Here is a 20,773-nt window from a genome sequence, read left to right on the forward strand (position 1 = left end):
GTACAGAGCATAAGCACACATCAGTAATATGTTCAGTGAAAAAAGGGGTTTAAAAAAGGTCTGTTGATTGATGCAGACACACCTTTTCCTCCGTTAAAATATCTTAAAATATTAAAAACCTTCCCCATCTATCCTCGACTCCCCTCTCCACATCCACCAGGCGACATAGTGCCCATCAAGTTTTCTTTTGTGTGAAATGAGAGGGGCAGAAGATGACGTCATGTTGGAGAATCACACAGGGCTGTTTCTGTGTTTGGAAATGACGCCCGAAATGTGGTGACAGTGTGAAAATTACTCTACCAAATGGATCTGTCTACTTTCTACTTAGTAGACCCTTCTCGTTCCTCCTCAGGTCTGAGAGAGAGTTTGTTAAAAGTTAAAAAAAACAACAAGAAAAAACAGTCACTCAGAGCTGAGAATCAGCTCCCAGGCTGTTGAGCTCCTCCGGCGAATGCTTCTCTCCGCCGGTGGCAGATGTCTGGCGGAAGCCGGCTGCGATCTCGTCAAACGTCCGGCCCCTGGTCTCCGGCACTTTGAAGTAGGTGAAGATGAAGAAGAAGATCAGCAGGACAGTGAAGATGATGAAGACGTAGGCGCCACACACCTCCTGTGGAGAGGAACAAGATGAGACACGACTGTTTAGTGGACTGTGATCTGTTAACAGTGGTGTCATGACTCTCTCTTTTGGTTTCAATGTAAAGGGGTACTTCTGAACAACAGTTCGACTTTATCCTGTTGGCTTTTTGCCAGTTCAGTTTAGTCAAGTACAAACGAATATTCATCCAAAATAGTTCATGAGTTCAATAAGGGATTCAAGAATAAAAAACAAAAGATAGATATAAAGTTTGTTAGAAAGTTGGTTTCTGACATCTGTCCCGAGTTGACCGAGGCTCTCAGAAAAAGAGAAAAAAAAATAAACACTGTGTTATTTTCTCTTACTCTTACCTCTACATACTGGAAGCCCATTCCCACTATGAAGTTGGCAGTCCAGTTGGTGAAGCCAGCAACAGCGATGGCAGACGGCCTGGGTCCCTGGGAGAACAACTCTGCCACGATGAACCAGGGGATGGGACCCGGTCCGATCTCAAAGAATGCCACAAAGGAAAAAATGGCCACGATGCTCAAATATGACATCCATTTGAGCTTTTCCTAGAAGAACAGAGGACAGGACGATGGTTAGTGAATGGTACTTACTCGATGGAAACAACCACCTCCACCATTTGTAAGTATAATCGAGACATGTCTGTATTCTTACGAGAAACCTACCAGCAGAGCCAAGGCGATGGTCATTAATATAGCAGATCCGGCCATTCCCAGCAGCCCCAGCATGTGCAGAGAGCGACGTCCAGCACGTTCCACCACAAACAGCTAAAGAATTAAAAGGATGAGGGATAAGGTCAGGACAGCACTACAAGGTAACGAACCATTTACAATCTGAACATAGTTCAACAAAGTTTTAATATTTTCTGCTTAAGACAAGAGCGACCTGCCTGAGGAACAACAGCTGGCTACATCAGTGTCCTCCTTTAAATCATTTTAAAAGGCTTATTTGTATCAAAAAGGCCTTCCTACTATTACACAGCTTTATTCTTGACATTGCAGAGCTCTATTTGAATGTACCCATTGCTTTTTCAACATTATATCTTTGGCATTTTTATGAATTTAATCATCAGTTGTTATTTGTTGTATTTCTCTTTTAATATTGATATGTTATCATTGTGTGTTCATGTTTATTGTGAACCACTTTGTAATGCTGGATTTGATGAATGCTATACAAATAAAAGTATTATTATTTGTCTTAATATCATCCATTTTATAGATGAAATAACTAATCAATTAATCAAGAAAACAATCAACATAAAAAATGATCATCAGTTGCAGCCCTATCTGTACTTCACTTCACTGCTGTCACTTCAAAATGTACAGTATTTACACTTTACTCACCGACACCACAGTGAAAGCTGTGTTAACTACACCGGCTCCAATGGTGGCATAGACAGGCTGCTCAACTCCGGCTTTCTCAAAGATACGAGTGGAGTAGTAGAAAATCTAGAAGATATGACAACAACAAAGATCAAACATGAGAGAGTTTTCTTTTTAAACCTGATTTTCTTTTTTCTGATGTATCTCTGGTGTGAACTAGCATGTGAATGTTTATTAAGAAAGACGAGAAAAGATTTCTCTTGTCTTTTTCTTCAGAATCTCAGTAACATCTAGGCTTTGACACTCACAGCGTTGATGCCGGAGAGCTGCTGGGAGAGCTGCAGGACGACGGCGATCAAGAGGGGCTGGCGGTAGAGGTTTGAGCGGAACAGCTCCGGGATGGTCACCTTCTTCTCCCTCATCATCTGCCGGCTCTCCTCCTTCATCTCCTGCATGTCGGCGCTCACGTCTGTGGTGCCTCTGAGCTTCTTCAACACTGGGATGTGCAGAGAAAGGGCAGAGTGTTTACTCAACAAGCTCCACTTTTTGTTTCCTTTTGATAACATCTTTGGACATATTAGAAGCACAGTGAAATCCGTAACGCTGCTTGGAATTTTAGAGTTTTGTTAAATTTCAGGATCTGAATCAGAAATAGTGAGGATGCAAAAATTCTGTAAATGCTGTTTGGAAATGACCTCTTGTCAGTGTGTGTGTGTGTGTGTGTGTGTGTGTGTGTGTGTGTGTGTGTGTGTGTGTGTGTGTGTGTGTGTGTGTATGAACTCACCAGACTTGGCCTTGTTCTCTTCGTTCTTGTTGATAAGCAGGAAACGAGGGCTCTTGGGGCAGAGAGGCAACAGGATGCACTGAATTATGGCAGGGATGAAGATGAAGCCCAACAGGAGCGGCCACAACTCATCATTGCCCATGACTGCCTCCATTCCAAACACCTGAAATCAACCCAGACACAAAGCGGATACATGATCCATCTGCACAGCCTCTTCTGACTTCACCATATTTCTACAGAATCAAAATAAAGCTTCTTGAATAAATATTATCTACCAACCTGTGCAATAAGGATGCCCGTGACAATGCCCAGCTGGTGGAGTGTGCCCAAGGCTCCTCGTAGGGATGTTGGTGAAACCTCACCAACGTACATCGGCACAAAGCCTGTGGAGAGGCCAGAGTAGAGGCCCACTACGAAACGACCGGCGATCAGCATTTCCCAAGAGCTTGCCATCTTCGAAAAGGACATCAGAGCGGATGCAATGAAGGCCAAGATGTTGGCCATGAGCATTGAGTTCCTCCTGCAAGCGACACACAGTTTTAGCCTTTTGAAACAGACAATCAAGTAATGCTGTCCTGTAGACAATCAAATAGTTCACAAATAATTAAATGAATAATGGCATTTTTGAGGCAAAGTGTGCAAACTAAATTGGGTTTTTAAATTGCTGTTTAATGAAACAGAAATATATCCAATCGAGCTATCTAGTGGAACTGCAGTTTTTTACTAAAGTGATTCAATGAGTCTAACAATCAAAGCCTCATTTTCTAAATTCTTCTAATAATCCTATGGCTGCCCTGCTTTTGTAATTAAGGGTCTCGTTTTCCGTTTACCTTCCAAAGCGGTTGACAAAGAGTCCGACGGAGAAAGAGCCAAAGATGCCACCAACCGAGAAGATGGACACAGCGATGGACCAGATGGCTGTGAGCTGGCTCTTGCTAATGGGGTCCTGGTAGCGTTCAAACCATGTCTCATTGATGAATTTCTCAATGATCTGCCACCGGGGGAAAAAACAGGACATTTATTAAATGTTTTTGTACAGTAAGCAGGGTTGTGCTGAATAGGGGACAAATATTGTCTTTTAAATGCCTGTTTTGGTCTTATCACTTATCATTTATACAGTCATTTGAGTCATGCTTTGTGATATTTTGATACAATAAAGTTTGACTTTACTCCACTCGTACAGACGGTCTAACAGCATCATGAATTATATTTATATGACACTTACTGTATGTCTTCACAAAATATATTAATTTAATAAATGTCACAAAATATGACCACAAACATTCAAAGCTTCATTCGTGAACCTTCAACTGAAGCTTTGAAAAAAAAAAAATATTTATATTTGATTCAACCCTATAAATAAACAATGACAATATTGTCTGAGCTGGCTTTGGTGATTAAATAAACTAAACAGGATCAAGCTTTATCATATTGCACAATGAAACATGACCACAATTTGAACTTAAAAACAGAGAATCATCATTAAACAAGCTGTTTTAAAGTCATGGTTACGTAAGCTCTTGTGAGAAGTATGTGTGCTTTATGTTTTCCTTCTTGCTCGAGTGTTTCTGTGTGAACAGCTGGTGGCAGCACCGTATAATCATCACCATTTCCTGACAACCAGGAAGTTTGCCAGTCATGGTTAGGAGTCAAGTTTCTGTTCCCCTCCCCCACTCCACCCTCATCACAGACGACTGTTGACAAACACACCCGGGCAGAGTAGTGACAGGGGTCAAGTGACAGAACATGGGTCTGTGAACGTCTGCGTCACACTGACACCTCTCATATGATTCAGAAAGGTCATCACCCCCGTCTGCAACCTCTCGTTACACCGTGACCTCACCAGTATGTCTCTGACGCCCCCATCCCCACCACCGTCGTTACTGTCATGTGCCTCTGCGCCAGTGTAACATCACCCGAATGTGTTAGTAAACACTTGACGGGTGTCGTAGTGCCACAGCTCTTAATGTACCAGTGGAATGTATACTCAGCAATGTTCTCCTGACCAGGTTAGGAATAGAAAAGCTATCAGGTGTTAAGAGCTGCTTCACGGTGGAGGGGACATATAGGATGACACTCTTGACACAAGGCTTGAGTCAAACTCACTATCGACTTTCACTCACAAGACCTTGCTTAGTGATATCTCAAGTGTGTAAACCTATACAGTCCTGTACACCTGACATTCACGTGCTCCATTTAAATATAAAGTAAACTTACTATTCTCTTTCAAGGGTGGTCTATTTTCTGCAACTTAATATTCATACTTCACTAGATTTCAGAGCACATTATTGTATTTTTAACACCGCTGCAGGGGTGGCGGAAAAGACTTGTAAATGCATTGACGATATGTCATAACCTTTTAGGCTGATATGTTGAACAGTGGCTTTTTTGCAATCAAGGCAGGTACTAAGCAACATGATCATCCATTTGGAGTCCTGTTTCTGGCCACCTGATAAATATTAAGTCCAATATTCACTCGCCTTAAGCTCCGTGTTTGGTCTCCACCACCACCCTTTCAACGATCCACTATGTTCCATAGCTAGTCGCTAACTTTGTTCACCTTCAGCATGGTGTTAAGCAGGTGGTGTACAGTCAGTTTAAGGTGATTTTGCTCAGTGTTATTAAATCTGCATTAACATGGATTAAGACAGTAGACAACAAATGGCAGGATTTTGGGGGCGAGAGCAGAAAGGTAAAATTTAGGTGAGGCCAGCAGAGAATACTGGCAGCAATGCTATCCAAAGTTTAAATACTCGTCTACGATGGAAGATACAATCCTCAGTAAACAACACAACATTCATAAAGCAAAATATTGATATGCTTGTTTCATTTTGCTGTCCGGAAGTTGTTGCCTGTGTGCCTGAGTTGATGTGAGTGCAGCATATCATTAAGACTATGGAGCCAAAGTGCCACTTTCACTAACTTTACAGGCTGATCTCAAGAAGCTACATTATTATTGAGCGTTCTCTCTCCAGTCTTACCATCACTACTCCTAACCACCAGCTGGCTCTATCCACAAGGAAACAAGCTGTCTATTCATGCTGTCGCGCTGTCAGCATATGATATTGGAGCTGGTGGTAGCTGAGTCAACAAGGTGTTCATTCAGCACGCAGCACACGGTGACAATAAACTGATTGTAACAAGCGAAGTGGCCTTCTTCAGCGCTTAGGGATTTGAACAAGTGAAAAACCAATGAAAAAGTTTTTTCTGGTCTGCTAAAAAATGATCGAGCTCTCAGGAAGCAATAAGCAGTATTTTAGATCTGTACTGCTTCAGGAGGACCTGAAGAAACAAACTTCAAACAGAGGAAAGCTGTATCTCATAAAAGAGTAGAAACCCTAGCCTTTAGTGCCACAAATGTTCCCAAAAATAAAACAATATGAACAAAACCCTCGATTAGATTTCCAAATTAGGATTTTATTTGCGTTGTTGAACAGGCAGACGTGCAACAGGAGGAGGACAGCAGCAGCAGCGAGGCCCTTGAAAGAGCGTATCTAATCCGAGACACTACAACACAAGTGCAAGTCCTACGTCACCGACATCACTGCAGCCACACTGTAGCACAGAGGGGAGAGGTGCTGCTGATAATCTGAAGTGCTGTTGCTATAAAAAGTTGTATTTGTAAACTTATAGCTGATTAAGGGGCCATTACCTAATGAAGGATTAAGTGTTGGGTAACAGTTTTTTCTGAACAGGTTCCGTGTGTGTGTGTGTGAGACTGAGGCAGGGTATTGAGAAGGGGATAATGAGCCAAGGGGGCAGGTTCACACTAGCCCAGTGTGTAAAAGGCTGAATATTTACCACCTCCCTCTCGATCTGCAGCACCTCAAACAGCCGCTCAGAAGGCATTCAGTGGCCCCTGAGCTGAGCTCCATCAAGCCAAACACGTGCTGCTGGAGGCAACGCTCTGCTACTCCAACAACTGTAGTGTTGTAGAGGCAGAATATTGGATTGAATACTATGAAATAAGAGTAAGTTTTGATTACGTTGGCTAATCTATTAATTATTGTATTATTTTTTCACAATAATGCCAAACAATCCTTGGTTCCAGCTTCCTAAATATGAGGATTTGCTGCTATTCCCTACTTGGCATCATTGTAAACTAATTACTTTAAGGTTTTAGACTGTTGTTTGTACAAAACATGACTGAAGAAGTCAACTTATCATTTTAAAATAATTGTTAGTTGTAGTTGTAGATGGAATGCATCTTTTGTAATGTATAACCAGCGGACAAAACAACACAAAGGCTTCTTTTTACAATAAGTTTCATTGCACAATCTGTGATGATTGCACAAGTTTGCATACATTTCTCAAGGCGTGAAAGTCCCTCCAACACGTGCATGTCCACTTCATCTTCTCTTTATGACAGCAGGAGAAATGAAAGAGATCATATCTTTAGCAAGACTCCCTCTTCCACCTTCTTTGTGTCTGTTTCAACTTTTTTTTTTGTGACTTTTACTAATGGAATGTCTCCTTGTCCTTTTTTTCCTCAGTTTTCAAAGACAACGGATGAAAGCTGTTCTCATTTACAAAGCATCCTTCACATGAAAGTCCAGCACAGCTTTGACAGTGTGATGATGGTGGACGAGGAGTTCAGATGGAAATCCGGCTGCCCTCAGTGAGAGAACACCGCAAACAGCTGTGACTGCTGATCACTGTGACAGTCTCCACGGCGCAGTTCGGACTCTCATATACCACAGGTAAATAAAAAGAGCAGGCGCAGCTCAAGCCTGTCTGGCGACACACCTGTGACCTTTCAGACAGCTGTGTAGCTACAGGGTGTGTTCACCTGGTATTTACACACCATGCAATACAGACAGTCCCCAGGAAATTACTCAAACTTACGGTAGATCTAGTCAAGGGGGGGGGGGGGTCATGAAAACAGCTTTTATTACTTACGGCATTGTTATGGGGATTGGTGAAAGTCTAGTACCTTCATTTAATTTCCTTGTCTGGCGCTGTCTGCTGCTGGTCAGCGGAGGGCCTTATTTGGACATGGACACGCTCTTTTACACAGGAATCACTCAGAGTCTCTTAATACAGATGTCCTTGGGCATGACAGGCCTGGATGCAGCTATTATTATCTGACCCTTTCACCCAAACCCCCCCCTCCACTTTCTGTCCCGTTCTGCAATCAAACAAGTCTGTGATCTACGAGGGAGAATTATCTACTGTGTGAATGAAAGCATACATATCTTTCAAGGCCAGTAATGTTGCATCTTGATGGGCTTAAAGAAGCAATAAAAACTTACTCTCACTCTTACTTTTACTCACTCTTTTTTTTAAACAATTACAATTCCTGTATTGTCATGTTCGATAAACTTTGGCACATAGCAGCAACAGGGCCTTATGTAATAATGTCATTTTATCAGTTTAAAAGAGGAAACCTTGGCATTTGATGATTGTGATTATTATGTCTACATATATGCTTATCCAAAGAGTACCTCAAACAAACTCAATGAGTCCTGAAAGTTCTCGTTCTCATATATTTTTAAGTCCTAAAAAAATGTTGGAGATACAGTTTGAGGGGCGTGTTTGCAGACAGATAACTCACCTTCTGAGGGGCATTGATGACACCGGTGTTGTAGCCGAACTGCAGGGAGCCGATCACGGCTGCTCCAACACTCATCATCAAAGGGAACGTTATTTGCTGCAAGACAAAAGAGAGAAGAGGAAGTTACTGACAGTAGACAGACCAGTTTGACAAGTGATTCACCATTTTTCCCAGTGGACAAATGGACTCACTGAACAAGGGCAACTAGTACAATTTACAGTTGTATCATTTTTCTTTTTGACGAGAAACTCCCACACAGATCAGTTTACTAAATGAATATCAAATCAATGCCATTTTATGGGATAAAGTATTCACTAACATTGCTGCAAAAACACAAAATCTTATTAGACATAATAGAAGTACAATACACGTCATAAAACCTAGCAGGTTAGAAAAACAAACATAAAAAAGACAAATGGAAAAAAATCAGAAAACGCTCTCTGGTAAAAGAAGTAGTTTTGAGAGGGGATTTCAACGAGATAACTGACAAACTGATTTCCCCAGGCTGATCATTCATTTCAGTGTGATACAGAAATAGTGTTTTGAGTAAATCTGCTGTATCACTGACGCAATCCTTTTTATACTTGCAGCTGTGCTTCAGCAACCCTGAAAATATCAGCTGTAACAAACTGTTCAGGTTGGTCAGCCTCTAATTTTATCCATACTCTGTATTCATAACAAATACAATGAATGCACTGTTCAGAATATCCTGATGTGTCTCAGGGAGATGCTTGCTATCACCACATTATGCAACACAGTGAACTTAGACAGACCAAAAAAGTTGCCTTATACAAGGATGGTTTCAAAACGAGTGTATCTTCAACACTGGGTTCAGGTCTGAGGGGGTTGAGGAGTTATCCAGACATCTGAGTAAACCAGCTTCTTGGAACAGGTCCAGGTTGGACCCAGGTCTAAATGTCATTGTCTGTGCTCCTGTTCCTGTTATTGTAGACCCCACTTGAAGCCTGATCTCAGTAGAGCCCAGCAGATCAGCAGAGATTTTCCTCATACCAAAAAGTTAATAAACCAGAGGGGAGTATGTCGCTGTCTCTTCCTTCATCTCAGACAGGCCTCGAGCTACATTTCACCTTTTGGTTGTTTGCGCATATCTTCTTCTACCCCTAACTGTACGTTTTGCAACTCTCAGTGTTTGCCGTATGGAATGAGAAATTTGCGACCTAAAAACACGAGCAGGGATACAAGTTTCTGCACGTACTACAGATTAAATTTAGAGCAAAACGAACAGCACAGGAGTTGCTTACTATTTCCATATTTTATATCAGCACGAGTCATCGTGTCTGGGTGATTAATGTTTTGAGTTTAGTCCTGTGATTCACAAGCATCAATCCTCTGCTACAGAGATTCATGTGAGATGGGTTCCATATTATGGCAACAAAAGATTAAACCTTCACAAGAGTCGATGTCAACCAAAATTTGCCTTCTTCTTCTCCTAACATGTTTTTTTTTTTTTTTTTCAAATTTTACAAGTAGACCAGCTTGTGAATGGACACAAACCAAGGACAGCATCAATACATGAAGTCCTCTGATGATCAAAGACATTAGATAAATCACTGAACACACAGCATGGTGATGCAACTTTTAGCAAAATATTCATAATTTGTCGGGCCACTTTGGGGCAGCAGTAACAACCGGGTGCACAATACTCACATTTTATCACTTTATAGTTAAAATGATAAAGTTTTTAGCAAAAACTTTGCCGACGTTAGCATTAATTTGAACCTAAGATATGTAAGCCTAAAATCTACTTGCCTTTTAACTCTGTTTTGGTCTCCACCAACTTTGGAGGGAAATATCTCTTGGTTACTAAATGCTCCACTATGTTCACTGTATCTGTATGCTGTTTGGTATTGGGCAAATACTTTATCAATATACTGCATCTGGGAAAGATGCTATGAGAGTGTTGAGGCTGTCAAATCAAAGCAATGAGCTGAAAGATGCTCAGATGCTCTGTAGAGTTAAGGGGAACTGCGGAGTTGCATGATCACAATCTGTTGGTTTATTGCTAGAAAGGAATGGGTGTGACAATTCAAATTTCAATTGAAAATCAAACAGAACATTCAGTTTCATCAAAATTAAGTTATAATTATTAATTATAGTTTGAAACAAATGTTCTGTAAGGCTTTACAATTAGTTGAACAATGGTACATTTGTCATGGCTGAAAAAAAACACTGAATCGGATGGCGGCTGAAGGTACGGTATCGTGGATTTGGAGATCTATTGTTAACATAAAAATATAACTTTTCCAAGATTAAGAGTCATGCTTCTTTGAACTTCCTTAAGAGTACAGCTCTGATTCAAACTTTGAGGCTGAATCTAAGGAATTTTCATTTAAACTTAATAAGATAAATACAAGACCCGACCCCACCAGGTTTCATTAAAAACAACTTCAAAGGATTGTACATGCTCCTCTGTAATATCACTAAGGTGCTGCGGGCTACTTTTCAATTGCAGTATTCCTGGTGACAGAGGTAGTCTGGGTAACACGAGTCAACAACTTTTCTCGTGATGGCCAGAATCCCCCCCCCCATCCCTGCATGATGAATAGGGAGGAGAGCTCGAAGAAAAGGAACTTCTGTTTGTTTCTGGAGGCAGCCACTCCAGCATGACTAAAGACACTCAAAGTCCCACCTACATTTCTGAGCCAATAGGAACTCTCTGTTATGAGGGTCGTTAGGTCCGTGACAAGGCTGTTTAGGCTCAGAATATAAACACACTCAGTTTCCAGCATTGTGGGCTGAGCTCTTAAAGGAGCCACGTCACCAATGAGGAGACCAACGGGAGCTGATGTCACTCTGTAAGCTACGGCTCAACTTGCCTTGAAATTAACAAGAAACAGCACGAGATTCTAGTGAACAACAAGCTGCTTTTTTAATATAAAGAGAGAATTCCTGTCTGGCTCCTATGGGAAGAGTTTAAACCTAACCCCTTCGAGGGACAAGCTGGGATTATTTGCTCCCTTAAATATGGATGTTTGACTCCAGCTGCAAGCGACTGCCTAAAAGTGGGGATGGCAGTGTGTGTTCAAGTGAAATCAAACACTCCTCTGTGACATCTTTACCTTTAACCTACATACAGTCCCTTAGACTGGCCTCTGTGCACAGTAGTCCCACATATAGTAATCACAAACTTCTGGGACTTTAGATGAAGCAATAAAGTTTATACCTAAAAAATGGAGAAATGTTTTACTGTTCATAAATGGATATTTTTTTATGATGACACACATCAAACCTGTCCTCTTCTCTTCTCTCTTGAAAAGTAACCACTTAGGGTGGATTTGACACTGTTCCTTGTCCCCATAAACCAGAGGCAGCAGAATAATACATGACTTCCTCACAGGGGAAACAATGAAGTCACACCCACAACAAATATTTTATGATCACGGCCTTGAAATTGCCGTTGGTGACCAGCCAAAATTATTGTGCTGTATCTCTTTTCACGCAGCTACAGGTTCCAGGTTTATGTACATTTCTAAGTGGAGTTCCATGTGTTTGTTTACTTCTACATAATGGCTAAACTATCCGTTCACATGGGCCTGGCATCACACAATGTGCCACGCTAATCTACAAGTAGCCTTAAATCTGATTATAGGAGTAGGAATTCACTCTTAAAAATTCTCCAAAACAGTTCTCAAGAAGAGGGATATTTCAGAATAACACGTAAAGTAAAGATTCTGAGAAATGTAGGAACAGTTTCTGTTGTGAATCCGAAGGTTTTAAGGTTGTCAACAACAAGGCAAATTAATTAATTACTTAGGGGATTTGGCCTGTAGACATCTCAAACTTTTATTCACACTTTCACAATTTCACCTTCCAACTGGCGATGTCACAAAGAAAAAAACCTCTGACTGGAACTGCCAAAAGGCTGTCTCAATACAGACACTATCAGTTGCCAAAACCTACCAGCATTTGGTGAGTGGGTGCATGGTGGTAATTTCCCACCATCCTTCTGAAAACTTGGCTCCTTCATCCAAACTGAATCAATGCACAGTGGCGCTGTTGGTGCAACTACATTTGCATTTTGTTGCACCAGCATTGGACTCATGGGGGTAATAACCCTTCTCTCCTCCCACGGCTTTACTTTATTTACATGCTCGAGCAGATTAAAATTCATGCAAATCTGCCCTCACTGCATATGGCAAGTGAAAAAGTAATGTTGTTTGGCTGCAAAGAAACTTCTGTCTAGTCTTTGCCTTTGTATACAATCAACACTGTTGATAGTAGCTTTGGTTGCTTGGCACCACAGACTCTCTGCTCGTATTGGGTAAACACTGGACTGACAGGGAGCATATTGATTAAAGCACATGATACAGGTTATTAACAGAATAGAAAATAGAGATCGGTGCAAACATTTAATGCTCACACTCTGCCATGCTATTCCTTTTCTCAGTCACGTCCACAAAGCACTGGATCAGTGAGGATGAAGTAAGAGGAAATGCAGTAGAGGAACAGTTTCCTCCAAATAAGGATATGTGGAACTATAGCCTGTAATATAAACTTCATTTCAAAATCATTTCACTATGTATACTTGAGGCAAGCCTCATAGGATCTATAATCTGCTACATAAACTTGATCTATAAGATTCAACAAACATCGCTTACCCTAACCATAGATATATAGTTTTCTCATCTATCACTTCAACTTTTGCACAAACATACTAAGTCAAACCAGGAATACAGTAACTCATGCTCTGATAAGCAAAGTCAGCTGACCGGTTGATGTAAATTCTCTAAAACATGAAGGTGCATGAAGGTAACCTTTTTTTTTTTTTTTTTTTTATTGTTTGGCACAGCTTCCTTCTCCATTCTCACCTGTAACATTTAAACATAAATTATCTGTGTAAGCTCCTTGAAAATACTGGATGGGCGAAACTGTGTTTGGGACTCTAGGAGGGTTGTGCTTTTGTGATTTGTAATAATAATGATAATAATAACGATTGCTAGTTAAGCAAATTCTGTTTAACTTTACATCAGCTTCTGATCTTTTTCCTATGAGCAACAGATGTCATCTTGCAGTGTTTTTTAGTGTAGCACTACCGAGTTTGTGACTCATCGGATCCAGACCCAGTTTCCTACGAATCTGGTCAGACGCTGTTTTACAGTCTTTTTTTTTAAAAGAAAAAAAAAGCAGAACAGACTGTGATGTGGCTCAGTTCACTTCCTGCTTCTTCCTGTATTCACCAGAATCCTGGTGATGGCCTTCGCTGCTACCATCACGTCCCATCACACGTCACCACTAGAGTCTCGGATTACACCGCTGTGGGGAATTCAATATGATGCTCGTCCTTGCCTCAACTCCTCTCAGCTCTGTTTAGTTTCTAAAGCCTTCTCACCTGATCAGTGCTGTGTGGACAGTTTCCAAATATTCTGTGTCGGTTTGGTGAACCAAATATGGAATTAATTTCTGCACTTAGCACAGGTCAGATTGTAGGAAACTGCTGTCATTAAAGATAGAATGACTAATTTATTCTAGGGCTTAATACTCTTTCAGATTCATGCGCAGCTAAAGACTTCATCTACACAGAAGAAGGTCTGACCTTTCCTGTAACCGTGGGAGGAAATTCAGGTGAAATATGCAATAATATAGATGTAATGTGCGTCCTTGCCAATAAAAACCTGAAAATCAATGTGTCAAGGCGGACTTGCATGTGCCATGTTTTTTGTTTGAGTTTCCTGGTAGTCCTGGTTATGATTAACCTTTATTCAAGCATTGCAGAACAATAGGAAACATTGAGAAGAGTTTATGTTTGCATGCTTGACACTTGAACTGGTGGCCCAAGAGAGGTCATTATTCTTATTTATCTGCATGTAATGCATATTTTATTAGTAAACACAACTGAGAGTGTTTTATCTTTCAGGGCCGGTGAAATTCCAGCAAGTCACAGTGAGACCGGATAAAAGCTTGTTTACGGTAAGGCTCCATGTTTGGGAACATGAGTGTGGCTAATACTAACAATATGACTGTTGTATAATAGGATTATTTTCATATTGAGTGGTGACTGTTTTTACAGTATTGGGTCTGTTTGTCTAGTCCAAGCAGGTTTTGATGCCTGTGAGAATGCAAAGATTATCAATATTATTATCACTATCTCGAGGACGACGAAGGGGACAGAGCGCTCACAATTATCACTTCATCTATTAGAGTCATTTCTGTAAGAAAACGTGTCCAAAGTCTCTCAGTCGAGTTTCTGAATACTTTCTAGTATAGTTACTCCACTGTGACATTAATATCCTCAATATCTTTGAGTTGTGGACAAAACAAGACATTTGAGGATTTTATCTTGGGCTTTGGTAAACACTGATCAACATTTTTCACCACTTCTACAAGTAAATTAAGTTGAGAATAGTTGAAAGATTAACTGACAATGAAAATATTTGTTTGTTCCTGCCCTAAAGTATGTACAACAAGATAGATGAAAATGCAACTGCTTTACAACTACTTTAAATGTGAATATTTAATAAGTAGTTTGCCCACGTTCAGACATATTCACGTCATATTACACTGCAACAGCCTAACAACACAGTTCTAATGGATTCTGCAGTACAGTTAATGAGAATAAATTAATATTTGAGGTGAGACCGAATGTTTAGAGGTCAAACATAAGTGAACAACCTTTAACAGTTGAGATTTATCAAACTGAGAATATTTTAATTGAGGCCCAAAAAGACACAGCTAGACCTTAAATGAACCCTTTTTACCCAACCATCTCCTCCCTGTGTACAGTGAGTCGTGCAGATCAGTGCAGTGCACACAAAGCCGACCGGTTTCTCAAGGAAAGTGAATAAAACATGCATTCTCTCTTGCTTGTTCGTCTCAATTAAAACCCTCCTAGATCTCTTAATCCCAACTTTTGCAGCAGAGCCTCATTAAGCCTCATTAAAACATGGCTGACAATTACACTGTAAGACATACTGAAGGGAGCTAGTCATGCAGATGAAAGTAAATCTACTGGGCTGTCTTAAGGAAGGCAGGAGTTGGCAGAGGACTGAAAGGAAGTGGATGGAGAGGAATTAAGCCTGTGCAATTAATTCTGTACAATGTGAGGCTGTTTTTTTGGCCCTGGACTCCCAATCAAAATACCTGTGCTGTCAAGTCTGTCAGGAGTGAAAATGTGTAGGGCCGTTTCGATCAAAACAGAGCAGGTCAGCTGTATGCATGACCCCAATTACCATTTTTATTCTTTGTTGGAGAAATTAAGAGGACTGAGGTGAGTTTTCAGACCTGAACAAAGCTTCCTGTTGTTGAGAGTGAAGCTCTTAGCGGAAAAAAATGTCAGGTTTGACGTCATTAACTTGGCATGTTTTGATGGAGCAGCTGTGGGATTTGGTTAAATGACTGCATTATTATTAGAATACAGCTGCACTGAAAGAATAAGATTGACGGCTGAAAGATATGCAAAGAAAAATTGATATTGATATTGTAATTGCAATATAATTCATAGCTTTTTCATAGATCATGTACTTCATTTTCACTGAAGAAATATTAAAATGACGATGTGATTTTTGCTGGCGTTTGTACCAAGCAAGCATGTTCACTGTATGTCTGGAAAAAGGTATGTAGGATGGCTGAGCAATATATTGGTATAAGTCATTATATCCACATTACTGATGATTATTTATTAAAAATCACAATTTGACAATATTTTGAGAAAGCACCAAAGTCATCCCTACTATATTGTTGCAGAATCGATATCAAGGCATTTGGTCAAAAACATATTTTTATTTCATTCAGTCTGTATCACCCAGCCCTAGCATTTATGAAGTTTCCTGGGAGGAGAAATATCATGATATTTAGCCTTAAAATATAACCATGCTATTTTAAAGCCAAATCAATCAGCTAGGGTTGCAGGAAAATCTATTTTATTCAGGTATACTGTGGTATGAAAATGAGACAACTGTCATACATGTACATTTGCTTATCTTACAGGTAAGAATTCTACTGAATTGGTATTGCTGCTGCAACCCTACGCCCAGTCTTAGTGTGTTGTCAGACATTTTACCTTGATCAACAATATTTCAAAACAGTTGTTCAGAGTTTTTGAGCTGTAAAGGTGAGTGAAAACTGGTGAAAATTAGGGGAAAAAAATAGATGAAGTAGTCGATTTCTACAACAACCGTTCAACAAATGCACTGTTCATAAACCTGGACCAAGCCTACAGCATGAAATCAAAAGGACAACACCTTGCTGGAACTGAAGTTGCCTGGGCAGGTTTTAAAACAAACACAGTGACATTTAAACTTCTCTGACTGTGTTGCCTTCACTGGAAATCAAACTATAGCTCAACCACCTCCTACGGCTTAAACTGTGAACCACAGCTGCTCGCTAAATTTGCCACGCACATAATTTAGCACAACACATGAGCACGTTCTCAATGACTGTTTAACTACAGACACGCATAAACAGCTCAACACCGCCAGACGCAACCAAACACAAAAGAGGGAGTGAGGTGAACAGCCTGGGAAGGAAAGGGTCAAGGCGTTAACGCTCCAGGGTTGGCCACTGTGTATTCCCTCAGTGGGCTCTCACTCTCTGTAGAAATCTGCTGTGTCTGTGTCACAGTGGAAACTGGGAACACGGAGAGCGATTCCCATCACGTCCACAGCAAATCCATCCAGCTGAGTGTGGAAGAGCAACAGCTAGGGAAACATTTTCTGACCACCATGTCAGACTGGGCTGCTCTACTGGGTTTAACCAGTCTCACATCAGTGAGAGAGCGGGAGGGGGGAGGAGAGGGATGTTTTTGGCGTACGTGCTTCGCTGCGCTGTCTGTTTATGAGACGGTGACCGCAGGCCACACTTGTGAGAAGCAGACAGACAGCGGTATCAGTCAGCAGATAAGTGCTCTTTACTTTCTGATCATATGAGCGGGTAACAACTGAACCCCCAAACCTATAGATAGATGACACTGGTGGTTTTTTAGATAAAGTATGTCTAGTCTGAATGCACTCGCAAAATGATGCTTGATTAACATTCCTACAAGCTCTTCTGATGTTTCTTTGATAATCACGATTGCATTTAAGGCTGAAACTAACAGTTTTTATCGCCACTGATTACATCATTTATGTGTGTCTTAGCCAATCAGATGATTTTAAGCTGTATAATACTATATTTTCTGTTAATCTGCATTTCTACTTACCCCATAACAGTTCACTATAACGTTTATATTTCCTGCACTTTACTGGACAGTTAAAGTTACGGTGTAGATTAAAAAAACATTACATTACGTACTTAAAATGAGCTTCCCCTTAGTCACTTACAACTTAGAAGTGCTTCTTACATGTTAATGCATCAGTAATGATAATATACTGGAGCTTAAACAATGAAGTAATCAATTCATGGATGAGAAAATACATTTTTTGAAAGCAAGACACATATCAGATAGTTTCAGCTACTTCAGCGTCATTTTCTTTGTCTTAAATATTTATGATCTGTATTGTTCCCTGCTGATCGATCGTGACTGATTCCATTTTTCTGTATTGACATTTATGGACAAAATAAGAGCTGATTAAACAAGAAAATAATCTGCAGATTAATTGAGGATGATCTAATTCAACAGTTAGAGGGACTACTCCTACTACAGGGGGAGAGAAATTACCTTTCACGTTTGAAACTTTGAGACTAGGTGTATTTTGTGAGTACTTCTGCACTTCTCAGCCGCATTTAAAACACATAAACGTTACTTATGTAGCAGCGTGTGTCTGTATAAATACTTTTACATAAATAAATACTTCCTCGGTCTGCTTATAAAAACTACCATGTACACAAATAGCTCCTGTCAAACTCTGGTCACGTAGCTTTTTAACCGCAACAGCAGCCTCGACTGACATAACAACATCAGACTCCCAAACAAATGCGACAAAGCATTCCTTCCAGTACGCTGTGACGTCAGGGAAGCAACTGAACTGAACTGAAAAGCTCGAATGCTAAAAAAAGAAGAAAAAAAAGCAACAACAAAACGACATTTTTTATCATGTGTATCACTTGAAAATGATACATAGCTAGCTAATATACGGTTGTTTGTGGGGTGTGTGAACGTAGTGGACAACAACAACAACAACAACAACAACAAAAAGTACAATAAAAGCGCCAACGGTAACTTTTTTAAAAAAAACTCGCGAGCGCCTGCTGCCAACGACATTCGAAGCATCGCCGGTTAAAAACGACGCAACAGTTAACGTCCATTTTAGCTGCATCATCGCCGCTCTGGCACATGTGGAGGCACCTCATGTTAAAGCACCGTGAACCCGCTGAACTCGCTGCTGCTGCTGCTACTCACTGACAGCACGGAGCCGACGAGCCAGCAGCTAGCAGAGCCGGTTTGACAGGATGTTACTAAAAAGAAAGTTGCTGTAGTGAAGTGAGTCACAGATATAAATACCTTTCCCGAGTCCATGGCTGCGCTGTGAGGGAAATATTCGTTCTTCTTATTCTTTTCTCTTTGTCTTCTTCTTGTTTTCTTTTGTTAAAGTTGACGGCGATGGAAGAGCTTCCTGGGGGTCTCCCGCTGCTGCTGCTGCTGCTGCCGGTGGTGGTGGTGCCGCTCAGAAGTCACTCATCTTGAAGGTTTCTCTTTTTTTCGCTCCGCTGAAATGCCTTCAAACTTGAGTCAGGGTTTTTTTCTTAAGATAAACGCTTCACAAGTCTCTTTGGGGGTTTTTGAGGGGGGCTTTTTTGTGTTAAAAAGCTTGAGATGGAGGTCGTGGGCTGTGAGTCTGTCTCCTGCGTCCGTTTCCCAGTCCGAGCTCCGGCAGCTGTAATTTCACAACTTCACGTGTGGATGAGTAAAGTCTTCCAGGATGGAGGTGACAGGCCGCTGAGGTTGTACCGCTGTCCAACTTCTTTGGACGGCTAAAACATGCTAATATACGGCAAGCTGACGCAATGATAGTGGGATGGGTCGTGCTTGGAGGCCCAGCCTCCTAACCAGCCAATGACAGAGCACAGAGGCGGTGACATGGAGCCCAGGGCCAGGCAGCCCTGTGGGTACAGCACTGCTTTCAAACCCATTTATCTAAGCATAAGCAGTGCTGGAATGTGACTAAAATACAGTTACTCAACTACTTTACAATTTGAGGTACTTGTACTTTACATTTAATCCTTTGTACTTTTAGAGGCAGGTACTTGTGCTCCATTACATGTATTTAATATTTAGTTACTAGTTACTTTGCAAACTCCACAGAGTTGCACACCTCCTTAATCACATTTGTAAAAAAAAAAAAAGTCATGTATACAAGAAAGTTAATGTTACATGTGTAATATACATTAACTTGCACTTTGATTACTAAGTACTTTCAATATATCATGCCATAACACATTTATAACAATATATAGCATATCTAAGTGCTTTTTCACATTCACACGACTTACTATTTTTTTTACATGACAAAGCATAAGTACAACATTATAAGCTAAATGTACTTAAAGTATCAGAAGTAAAAATACTCAATATTCTTTGATTCAACGACTATTTGTATAGAATTATATACTATATGTAGTTTTGAGGTACTTTATTTTAGTATTTCTATTTTCTGCACTTTCTACTTCCACGCCACTATTTTGAAGGTGAATATTCGACTTCTTACTCTGCTACATTTATTTGAAAAGATAGAGTTAAGAGGTGCTTTGTAGATTTCATGCTCCATCGGAGCCATCTGGGAGTTGTATCCGTTACTAATCTGTGCCTCTTACGCTTACAGTAACTCTGTGCAACTTGGTTCTGGTTTCCTGAACTTACTGAAGCCAAACGTGTAGTCATTTACTGTGCCTCTGCTCCTCTCCATAGGCATACCTTGTTCTTGTTTGATTATGTCACCTTAGTTTATCTATTTGCTTTGTCCTGCACATTACAACACCCATAGCCACATCCTCCTGGCATGAACATCACACATAGCTGTCTTTATGGATTTTCACAACTCGCGCTGTGTACAGTCAATTTAGTATAGTTTGATTTGATCTGATTGAATAAATATTTTGTGAAATGTTTGTAAATGTGTGGTCTTGTAGTGACGTCTGAAAGGTTAGTTTGTCATAGGGTTTGTTGGTGCTATAATTTATGGCAGGTGTGTGGTGGTGAGTCAGTCCAAACCGGAGGCAGGAAGTGCTTTCTTTAATGTTCAGTGATGATAGAATAGCCTGGCAAACTCGATTTATATCTGACCTACAATACTTTGGTAAATGATTTATTCACCATAAAACAAGCTGTTACTGCAGCTTTTAAACATTTTATAAAGGACGCTTTATTAAAAAGTGGTATCAAATTTGATTATTGCAATATATTTCAATATAATACTTTTTTGGAAGGTCTATTGTGGATATCATAGTCTACCAGACACATATGGATCATCACTACTGTACATGAATGCAAAAATCACAATTTCAATATTAGTGGAAAGAATTTCTACTGATCTATGTGCAACATTGTTTACAACAGTCAACACTCACATATTAAAGGGATAGGTACCACATCAATATCGTGTGGCAATATTATCCCAACA

General features: G+C 40.4%; 1 protein-coding gene and 1 long non-coding RNA gene across 2 annotated transcripts; one reads left to right on the forward strand and one right to left on the reverse strand.

The window, feature by feature from the left end:
- Positions 1-406: 406 nt before the first annotated feature.
- slc2a1b (solute carrier family 2 member 1b) lies at positions 407-18,797 on the reverse strand. Its single transcript, XM_037100717.1, has 10 exons — positions 18,658-18,797; positions 8,262-8,357; positions 3,538-3,698; positions 2,987-3,227; positions 2,708-2,870; positions 2,232-2,419; positions 1,945-2,049; positions 1,267-1,368; positions 946-1,149; positions 407-607 (listed from the first exon to the last, which is right to left on the reverse strand). Exons 1-10 carry the CDS (start codon positions 18,670-18,672, stop codon positions 407-409), a joined length of 1,476 nt encoding a protein of 491 aa, XP_036956612.1. The 5' UTR covers positions 18,673-18,797.
- LOC119020924 lies at positions 16,962-19,537 on the forward strand. The gene is made up of 2 exons (XR_005075447.1): positions 16,962-18,636; positions 18,748-19,537. It is a non-coding gene; the product is annotated as an uncharacterized LOC119020924 (long non-coding RNA).
- Positions 19,538-20,773: the final 1,236 nt, after the last annotated feature.

This window comes from Acanthopagrus latus, chromosome 6, assembly GCF_904848185.1.
Source record: "Acanthopagrus latus isolate v.2019 chromosome 6, fAcaLat1.1, whole genome shotgun sequence".
NCBI lineage: Eukaryota > Metazoa > Chordata > Actinopteri > Spariformes > Sparidae > Acanthopagrus > Acanthopagrus latus.